The 11004-nt window shown below is 44.1% G+C and overlaps 1 protein-coding gene across 1 annotated transcript; it reads right to left on the bottom strand.

Annotated features, from left to right (window-relative positions):
* Positions 1-2620: 2620 nt before the first annotated feature.
* slitrk2 (SLIT and NTRK-like family, member 2) lies at positions 2621-7039 on the bottom strand. The gene has a single exon (XM_069707700.1). The coding sequence runs from the start codon at positions 6175-6177 to the stop codon at positions 3502-3504; it is 2676 nt and encodes an 891-aa protein (XP_069563801.1). The 5' UTR covers positions 6178-7039; the 3' UTR covers positions 2621-3501.
* Between the last annotated feature and the right edge of the window lie 3965 nt (positions 7040-11004).

Genomic DNA, 11004 nt, shown 5'->3' on the forward strand with positions numbered 1-11004 from the left:
CTTTGCTTACCACAGCATCTCCCCTGCTCATCGTGTGCCTTTGCACCAGAAAGCACGGATGAAAGCAAATCGAAACGGCGTCTATAAAAAAGTTACAGCACTGAGGGGCCACAAGTGAATGCATAAGGAGAAAAACGAAGAAGCGAACAGGTAGAGAAAATACTAGGATTTGGACTAAATTAGGTGTTTCATGCAGCAGCAACAGCAAAACAATATTAAAGAGGACACTTTTTCTTTTTTTTTCAGGTGTTCAGAGCGGCAGCGTTTTTGCTCAAAAACACAATTCTGCTGCAAATGATATTATCCCAAAACTCTGCTTACAGGGTGAAAGTGAGGATCCTGCCTGGTAATACTAGCTTATTGAAACAATCTATCATCTAAGAATTGTGAACCGATGGGGATTCGCTGATGTAAGTGGCCCAGTTCTTTCCAGATGGATATGAATGTACGGCAGTAGACAGTCTGGGACAGCAGGTGTGATGATGAAGAAAAACACCTTCATTATCAGTCATTTCAAGATGAAGGATGATTCTTGGTTCAGATCAATTGTAAACAATAAACAGTTGTTTTCGGTTTGCAGAAAGAGAAAGACCACAATGAATTGCACAAAGGAAGTGGATGGTAACAGCTGGAAACAATTAAAAAAGTTGCTGTTTGATTGATACACATTATACACATTACAAATAAATATTTGTTAAACGGTTGCCTTGTTGCTTGATCGTACAGCTGTTCACATCTCACAGCCCGTTGGACTTTGTTTGCAGCAATATTGTAATGTTTCCAGGTCATAGCCATCAAATTGGTCAGTGCAAACAATGTCATAACAAATTGAAACGATGAGAACTATGGAAATAGTGATAATAAGCACACTTCGTACCACCATACCAATACAGCACCATTTCGCTCACAGGAAGCCACAACAAACCACATTTACTAAAAAATTACTTATTTTTCTGTCAACCAACAACCACATGCCATTTTATTTTAATTATAGGTCCACTCTCTAACTTTCTTTTGGTGTTTTAAACCAAATTTCACTTTTGTCAGATGGATATTTTTCAAAGCGAGCCTGAAAGCTGTAGCAAAATAAGCAAACAATGTTTATTTCGACGACTGTTTTCCAGTTGATATATCCCTTCAATGCAACCAGACTATGTAGTGATCAACACAAAGGCTGAAACCAGCAAACACAACCAGCCTGCATGCAATATGCATGACTCTCCCAATGCCCTTAAGCTTAGTCAGACCTATTTTGTTAGAAAAGATGTCCAGCAAAAACAGAAAAAGTCAAACTGTCTACTTAACCAAAACCTTCAAGAAAGCACAACAGTTTGATAGTCTCATCTCACAGAAGTGAAAACTCGCTAATCTCCTTTGCATAAAACTCTGCAGGTCCCAGCCGTCAGATTGGAACGCAGCCCTGTTGCCAGCAACATTTCAGCACCTTGGACAGCAACACAATAGCCAGCAGAGATCCAGCGGACAGGGCATAAAGAAAAAAAAAAGAACCACATGAGGACAAAAGACAGAGGAGGAGGTGGAGGAGAGTGGCGGGCTGGGGACATACAAAAGGGAGAAGTGGGGGGGAAGAGAAGAATTTGGCCGCTGGGAGGCCATTCACAGAGAATACAAAGAGCCAATGTCAACTTGAGTTGAAGGACAGAAAGCAGAATTAGCATTAGAGCGGGTTGCACAGTTCATCTATGTCACACAGCAGGGAGAGAGAGGAACGGGCCTCTGAATGCACAGCGGATAACGACACAAACACATATGCACAAACTATATTCAAAAGCTGGCTTGCAAAAAAACACTATCATGTAAAATCCGTTCTGTTTTTGCTGCAGACTGCATTGTCTTTTACTGACTATACACAAGAGCAATACAATACTGTCAACTGCCATGATAATGTCACTTCTTCTCACGCAGTGTCCATTAATCAGCATTTTTAATCTAACATCTGGTGTCATTTTGGAATGGCAATACATGAAGAACTGCTGTGTTTCTTAAGAACCGGTTTCTGTGTGCTGCAGACTACCCTCCATTTTCAGCATCGGCTCATTTTATTTTACAGCTTATCCACAAGGGGCTTCACTACTGGTAATTGCTATACTAATGACAATTCTTCACTCCTGCAAGATTACAATACTCAAGAAACTGTTAAAAAAAAATGGCACACTTTTCTATCTACATGCCTCTCTTGGGGCCAGCTTTTCCAGACAATCACTTTCCAACCCTCAGTGATATTCTGACACATCCTCGTTCCTGCTGCAGAAAATATTGACTCGCCACATCAAGTTAGTGTTGTCTGTGCACAACAAGGATGAATGAGGGTTTTCTACAGGGAGAAGTGGGAATGTGGAGAAAACGTTGAAATGCTGTGTCAGATCAGAGGAAGAGGTAAAGAGTGGCTATCATTCAACGGAGGGGAAAAAAACAAAAAACTGTAGTCAATCATTAGAGGGCCCATCACATTTCATTAGAGAGAGAGCAGGGGGAGCTGCAGGCGGCCTCTATTTTCATTTTCTCTGGCTCTCACCACACACACAGCAGTCCACAGCACACGGCAACATCCACAAATAATCAAGACCAGTCTAAACAAAAATGTACCTCAAGCTCAGGATCTTGACAAAGTGCTTCAGTGAAAATTTAATGGCGCATTTTCGCCGCGCTGTATTGCTCCTCTATAGCATACAATATTCTCTATAAGTTGTACATCTCCAAAGACACTTCATAATGAAAGCAAAATAACATGATTCTCCCTGTCAAGAACTAAGATATCATTTCACACTCAGTCTCAAGTTCTTTTTTTTTTTTTTTTCCTTTTTTTCTTTTCAAACGGACAAATAAATCTTCTATTTTACACAAAGGTTTGATTCTTTAAAATACAGCACATTCAAAAACAAAATAAGGAACAGTTCCATTTTGCAGAGAGCATTGTTGATAAAATAGTTGAGTGCAAAGGCACTTTCTGGAGTAGGTATAGTAAGAGTTTGCCGCTTGTTGGGTTTCCAAAAGATTTTTCTTTTATGGTTTTACACTCACCATTTATCTGTGTAGGCTTAGTATGTACAGGAATGTCAATTGGTGGCATTTCCTCCTCTACAGAGAATAATTACTGTATACGTTTCTGTTTGTCACAGGGGGAAAAAAATACAGTTTTATGAAAAGCACAAAGTCCTGCCCATTATATACCTGCCGTCGTCAAAGTCTTTTAGAATTTCATTTTCCAAAAAACGATGAAATAATTTATACCTTCCAGGAGAAAAAATAGAACTGCATAATAATATACTTCTTATATTCCTTTTATACATCTTGAAAAGAAAAAAAAAAAGGAAGAGAGAAAAAAGATCATCAAAGGCTTCGGTTTGCTTCCAGTCCATCATGTAGGATTGAACACAGATAGATAAGATAGATATATAGAGAGGGCGATTATTACAGTAACTGCGTGATTATTATGAATGCTGCACAAAACCTGGGGGGAGGGGGGGCAATGTTGCTTTTTTACAGTTGGCTCATCGCAGTCTGTTTCTCCAGAACCTCCAAGTAGTCTGGCTCTGTTTTTAGCTTCCCAGGCAGCAGAAGTGGGTGCTCATTGTTTTTGAAAGGGTGTTCGGGCCCGAAGTATTTCCTGGGGGTCCCGTACAGCACAGTTTTGTTCAGTCTGTCCTGGTTGGTGACATGCCGCCGGGCCGTTGCGACTTCGTAGGGGGGCACGATGCAAGGTCTCTTAGGCAAAGTGCAAAAGTTGTAATTGAAAGGAGGGATTCCCGAGGCAGTGGGGAGCTCTTTGTTGGGCCTCTCCCCTAAGTTTTGATACAACATCTCAGGAGGCTCTGGGGTGGTCAAACCACACGACGTGGGAGATTTATCCATAAAATCCACTGTGCTGATTGTGTAGGCCCCTGGGCTGCGGGTAAGGATGTCGTCCTTCTTTGCATCCAGGGGCCCAAAGCTGAGCTCCTTTAGGTTGCGGTAATACGCCACCTGTTCGCCATCCTTCTGCATGTAAATGGGGTTTTGGCACATGGAGCCCACGGGTGGGGGGATGTAGTTATAAACGTGGCTTTCAGAGCTTTTGTCTTGGGTTGGTTCAGGTGTGTAGGAGCCGTATTGCACTTGGAAAGAGTTGAGATCTAAGTTGTTGGCGCCCGTGGGGACGTGTTCCACCCCTTTTCGCCGTTTTAGAACAAACACAAAGAGGCCTGCACCAAAGCAGACTGACAGGATGAAAACAACAAGGAGCCCGAGGATCAGGACTGAAAGTGGAACCTCGGGGTGTAACTCCGGGGTGTGGAAACGGGATTCAGTGGGGCTGACTGAGCTAAAAGAAGAAGAAGAAGAGGAAGGGGGGGTGGTGGCTTCCGTACCCGGGCTTATTAACGTTGGGGCTTTTGTAGGAGGGGGATGTTGAGGTGGGGGCACCTCACTGGGTTCGGTGCAGATGGCCTCGTTGCGAAGCGAGCGCAGCAGGCGTCCTGCATGTTTTGAGGGCGAATCGCAGGTGATTTCATTGACCACCACGCTGGTACTGGACAGCTCCATCCAGTTTTTGAGTGCCACGATGTCACAGGTGCAGTCCCACGGGTTCTCCTGCAGGTCGATCTGAATAAATGCTGAAAGCTGGTCGAGAACACCTCGAACCGGAAGGTAGGAGAAGTGATTATTCCTCAGGTTGAGTCGTGTTAGCATGGTGCCTCCAAAGACATTGTCAGGGAGCGATCTCAACAGGTTGTTGTTCAGAAACAGCAGCTGAAGGTTATGCAAAGAATTGAATGTTTGCGGTAAAATGTCCTTGATGATGTTATATTCCAGATACAGATACTGGAGTGATTGCAGGCCAGCGAAAAGAGACTGAGAAAGGGATTCAATGTAATTCCCATTCAGATAGAGCCGTCTGAGGTTTGTTAGATTCTCAAACGCACCTTCCTGAATCACGGCTATCCTGTTATTCCCTAAATGGAGCAGCTCCAGCGAGCTGTACTCAGTCAGATCAGTTCTGTAAATCACTTGTAAGTAGTTCCCAGTCAGGTGGAGCTTCTTTGGGTAGGAGGGCTTGGGGTTAAGCTCACTAATGTTATGCAATTTCCGCTCTTGGCAATTGATGTTCAGTCCACTGTCAGGGTTCTGTGATGTACAAACACACACACTGGGACACAACATGGGCACAGGGGAACGTGTTTGGTAAACCATTATCGGCCCAAATACATGTTTGTCCTTTGAGATGCGAGGGGTGGGCCTGTAGCGCATTTTGGGTGGGCGTGAAGCTTTAGGGGCACGGGTGGGGGTAATAATGCCAGGGTGGTAGGTCGGGGCCAGGGCCCCTTGGAAGTGAGAGTCAGAGGGGGGGTGAACGCGCTCACCAGCATTCCTGCGCGGGCACAGATCCTGCTTTATGAGCTGGGTGATGTCTTTGCCGTGCAGCCTGAACGGCGTCTCGCACACTATGTCCCCCACAAACACAGAGATAGTGTCCAACCAGGATTTGAGGGGGATCAGATCACAGGTGCAGTTCCACGGGTTCTCCTCCAGCTGGATCTCCATGATGCCGCCTATGTGCTCCAGAACACCGGCAAACGGCAGCATCTTGAGCCGGTTGCCACGTAAATCCAAGTGAGTGAGGAGCACAAAGCGGAAAATATTAGGAGGCAAAGACAACAGCAGGTTGTCATTGAGGATCAACACTTTGAGTTTATTCAGCTTACTGAAAGCGCCAGACTCTATGGCACTGATGTAATTATAGTCTGCCTGTAAATACTCCAAACTCTCCAGTCCTGCAAAGGTGTCCTCTTTAATCACTTCTAGGTTGTTGTTGTTCAAGTGGAGCCGCTTCAGGAAGCGGAGCCCGTTAAAAGCGCCGGTTCGGATCTCCTGCAAGCCGTTATTCCCCAGATGCAGTGAGGTGACATTGCCATAATTGACAAACTCATTGGCGCTGAGCCGTGACAGGAAGTTTCCATTGAGAAAAAGCTGGGAGATTTTATTTGGGGGCGCCTGAAACTGACTGACGGTGGTAAATCCTTTATTCTCACAGTTGATGTTCAGTATGTTCTCTCTTTCCTCGCAGCCGCAGCGCGTCTTGCAGATGTCTTTGGAGGCTGAAGTTTTGCGGCTCTCCGTTTCGGACGGTGACAGGCTGGTGACCGTGAGGACGCTCAGAAAGAGGACGCCGCTCAGCATTTTTACAGCCAAAAAAGGTCGCTGAAATATAGATCCAGCATCTAACTTTGCAGCGTGAGCCTTGGATGGACAGGAAAAAAAGCTGAGGGAATGAGTTCTCACTGTAGGGAGAAGGAAAAAGGAGGTAAAGGCGCTCACACAGACATAAACACACACATACGCACACAAGCACACAGGCGCGCAGAAAATAGGCGCACCGCCGCTATTTGGTGTTAAATGGGACCGCGACGCACAGGGGATGCACAGATCTCTCCATTGACCTTCACTTTGAATTCCAAAATTTCCAAAATCCTTCCAAAAAAATAAGTAAAGAGGAACAAAAAAAAAATCAATCCTGGAAAAGAAAAAAAGCGAAACAACCGCACACCCTGCGTGGTGGATGGACTTGGCACATTGTCAGAGGGAGAGGAGAATCGGTGACAGTAAAACCCGCTTACTGCAGCCCCCTTTTTTTTTTTCCTTTTAGAGAACACCGATTTATTCAGTGCTTTCACGCAGATCACCAGCAGCTGCAGCCAAATATTCAGAGGGAGACATGGGCTGCGAAACGCTCCCTCTCTTCCACTCCACACAGAAAAAGCGCATTTTAGTCCAGGCTAGAAGAAATCACTTTTCCAGAAATAGTGCGCAAAGACGCACCATGACGCACAGCCGGCTCTCCTTATCACCTTCTCCAAAGGAAAGGAGCGAGGTAAAAGTAAATTATGGTGGAGAAGAAAAGAGAAAAAGAGGAACACGGTGAGAGAAAGAGCGCGCGAGAGGAGATATATATTCCCGGAACTGAGGCATAACTACAGCAGCCTGTGCCGTTGGTCGTCCTCCTCCTCCGCTCCGCACACTGAGAGCAGTACTGAGCGTCTGCTGCTGCTGCCCGAGTGTGTTTGTGTGCGTGTGAGTGAGTGTATGTGTGTGTGACGGAGAGAGAGAGAGAGAGAGAGAGAGAGAGAGAGAGAGAGAGAGAGAGAGGAGCCCAGGGGCCGTTACGTCACCGACACGGTCAACATTAACACACACACACACACACACACACACACACACACACACACACACACACACACACACACACACACACACACACACACACACACACACACACATATTCACAAGCTCTTGAAATAAAGAAACTACCACGTTGCAAAACCATCCGTTTGTTCCTCAAATCGACTCCAGTTTTATATTAGACACAGCAGCTATAAAACTATTAGGTCAGGATAGGAAACTCTGTTTTCCAAAGTCTGAAAGCAGTTTTCAGATTGAAAGCAGTTATATGGTGTCACTAACAAATGATCAGTTTGAGTATTTTAACTGCATTTCAGTGCATTCCCAATTTTGCATGTACAATAAATAACTATAACTCCATAATAAATCATAGTGCCTGACAGGAACCCAGTTTGCATAAAATGCGCTCGATCAGCATCACAACAGCAAATAACTGTGATGAATCTGCACACCTGCATAGCTGCGACTTATCATTATCAAACAAAAGTAATGACAGAAACATAGTTAGATGAATTGCATTGCTGCCTCTCTGGTGATCAGTTTATGAGAAGCTGTTTTTCCTTTTTTTTTTTTTCTTTTATCTATGACACCACTAGGCGGCAGGAAAGGTCCCTTTTCAATCTGTTAGTGTCTCATTATTTTTCTCAATACCACTATTTCCCTGTTTCTTCCATCTTTATCTGTCACTGACACAGTTACACACCCTCATCATGTCAGCTCATAGACATGTCATTATTATCAGAAAGAATTACACTCAGGAAGCAGACTGAAAAACACGTTTTATATAATGGAACATTTTCCTATTGTATCTGAGCGGACACAAAATACTCATAAATAAATAGAAAACAGTAAAATCGATTCATATTCATCGATGTAAAACATTGCATCTACATGTAAGGATACAGTAAGGATTGACCTGACTAAAACACATGACCAAAGGTGGATGACATTTTGCAGACACATATTTGACAATAGGGTAAATTTAGGAAAGTCCCTGTGTTGTTTCAAAGCTTTCTTTGCTGCAAACTTAAAGTTCCATCTTCTTTGGAATTTAGTTATAAGAAGAGAAGGTCTTCCTCAGATGACCTCAGGGCTGCAGGTGTGGTGTATAATAGCCTGAGTAATTCCCTTATGGAACGTAAAGCAACACCTTGGCATGACTGATATGTGGTTTGTGAGGTGGTACCTTAAGTCAGGTCTATGAAAGTAGAAGTCAGAGTAAAGGAGCCAGGGTAGGAGTGCTATGGGACCTGTGGAGGACTCAGTCGGGAGCCTGGAGGCAGCAGCTGCAGTTGCCTTATTGCAGGCTGACTGACGACTGTCAACAGGCTGTGACAGAAGGCCAGGCGTGGACACACAGGGGTGATGATGATTTTCTCCATGTCAGGGTCTGACAGGGCTGGTCCAGCTCTGGTTATAGTCCCTGAGTTGGAAAAGAAAATACAGCTACTATATTAGCAGTATGATGTTTCACAGGTTTCCTGGAAGGTACTTGGGAGTTAATTCACCTGCAAGACCCACCTGCAAACTAAATGTATCATCCTAATGGTATCAGTGAGGGTAATAATGATAGAGAGTGATGCACATGATGATGACAATGACATCCATTTTTATTTTTTTTCATTGAGAATGATGGCCTCCTCCGATTTCAGCTGTGATTGATGGGGTGAAGGAGTGTTGAAGGGAAAAGCCTGCAGGTTTCCACACAAGACCAGGTGTGTATATATTGTCAGATTGTTACTGCACATCACATTTGTCAAGTCCATCACAGGCCACGGAGGATGACTGAACCTGATGCATGAATGTGTGTGTGTGTGTGTGTGTGTGTGTGTGTGTGTGTGTGTGTGTGTGTGTGTGTGTGTGTGTGTGTGTGTGTGTGTGTGTGTGTGTGTGTGTGTGTGTGTGTGTGTGTGTGTGTGTGTGTGCTGAAGTGAGAAAGACAAAGGCGAGGCTAAAGGAGGATAAACTATACTTATTTTACAAAGCGGACAGAAATCTTTATGAACATATAAATTACAAACCTTAATAAGTACCATTAGGGCCAAGTTACATTAGCATTTGTAAACTGGACAATTCATTCATTACAGTGAAATGACTCCAGTTTAATCAGGAGAGTTTCAAATGAGAGAAAAGCTTAACCCTTTCCACCCTGGAGGTCTCTGTACTGGGACCAGGCCATATACATACCTCATGTCAGTTTTTGAAGGTTACAAAATGTGGCACATTCAATAGAGAGGCCATCTAGTACTACTAGAGTGGATGTAGCACTGCTGTACTTCATTTCTGTTGTTTCAAATTGGCAGTTTTTAATATTTAGAGCAGGTTTAATAACAGTGTCAGTCACCCATTGTTAAAAGGTTGTTATTGACTAATTTACACTTTGTATCAGGCCAAAGAAAAAAATGTCTGTTTTTGCCAGATCTCTCTCTGGCCCAGTGATGTAGAAAAGGTTAACCATTCTCTTTTCTGCAAAGAGCCGGTGGTTGTTCTCAGTTGTTGAACTGTTACTGACTAATATTTTAAATGTTTGTTTTATGTGTAAATTTCCAGAAATAGTCTGGGGTGTATTTAATTGAATTAAAAAGATGAGGAGTCTTTGGTGATTAGACAGCATTGTGACATCATCACCCCAGCAACGTTTTCCAGCTGCCCCTGGAATATCTCTAAGCGTTTCCAGGCCACACGGTATATATAATCCCTCCAGCGTGTTCTGGGTCTACTACGGGGTCTTCCTGTTGAATGTGGCCAGAAAACCTCCAATTGGAGGTGCCCAGCGGGCATCCTAATCAGGTGCGCGAACCACCTCCTCTGGCTCCTTTTGACCTGAAAGAGTAGCGGCTCGACTCCAAACTCCTTTGGAATGTCGGATCTCCTTACCTTATCTTTAAGGTTTAGCTTGGCAACGCAGCGGAGGCAACTCAGTTCAGCCACTTGTATCCGCCATCTCATTATTTAGGTCACTACCCAAAGCTCATGACCATAGTTGAGGTTTGGAACATAGATCGACTGGTCAATGGAAATGTTTGCTTTTCGGCTCAGCTTCCTCTCCACCAAACAGTCCATTACAACACCTCTTTTACTGCTGACACTGCAACAATCTGCCTCCTAATCTCAATAACCCTTAGAATATCAAACTCCTTCATTTTGGGCAGAAAATCCATCCCAAACTGAAGGGAGCAGCTCATTATTTTCTGACCATGTCCTCAGGTGCTGACTCTAATCCTGGCTGCAGGACATCCTGAAGGTCATGGTCTGATGAAGCCACATCATCTGCAAATAGCAGGAAAGCACTTCTGAGACCCTCAAATTGGACATTCCCCTCACCCTGGCAGCACCTTGAAATCCTGTCCATAAAAATCACAAACAGGATTGGTGACATATGACAACCATGGCAGAAACAGGTTTTGAGTTTCTGTTGAGAATATGGGCACAACTTTCACTGTGTTTGTTTAGGTACCGAATGGCTTGCAGCAATAATCCCAGGACCCCATATTCCTGTCAGTATCCCTCAAAACAGGGCCAACAACAGGTCCAGAGGGACCTTGTTGAAGGCCTTCTCCAAGTCCGCAAAGCACATGTACCTTAAGTAACGTTGCATTATCAAATCAAAGTGCTGCTCTTGACACATTTGAACACATAATGCTAGTGGACAGACTGGAGAACTAGGTGGACCTCCAGAGCACAGACCTAGAGAGTATTAAGATACCTATTTAGGACAGGAACCTGCTTGTATCTGAGTGGACCGAAAAAAAAACAACCCTCCTGACTATCTTATATAAATGTATCATGCCATGAGCAACAGAGCCAACTAGCCTGCAATCATTGCAT

Source organism: Brachyistius frenatus, unplaced genomic scaffold, assembly GCF_029030835.1.
Source record: "Brachyistius frenatus isolate BFR_SWC_R1_liver_20210118 unplaced genomic scaffold, ASM2903083v1 Contig_71, whole genome shotgun sequence".
Taxonomy (NCBI): domain Eukaryota; kingdom Metazoa; phylum Chordata; class Actinopteri; family Embiotocidae; genus Brachyistius; species Brachyistius frenatus.

Bases quoted from the DNA above. Each gene is read 5' to 3' on its own strand.
- slitrk2 (XM_069707700.1), bottom strand. From the start codon at position 6,177: ATGCTGAGCGGCGTCCTCTTTCTGAGCGTCCTCACGGTCACCAGCCTG.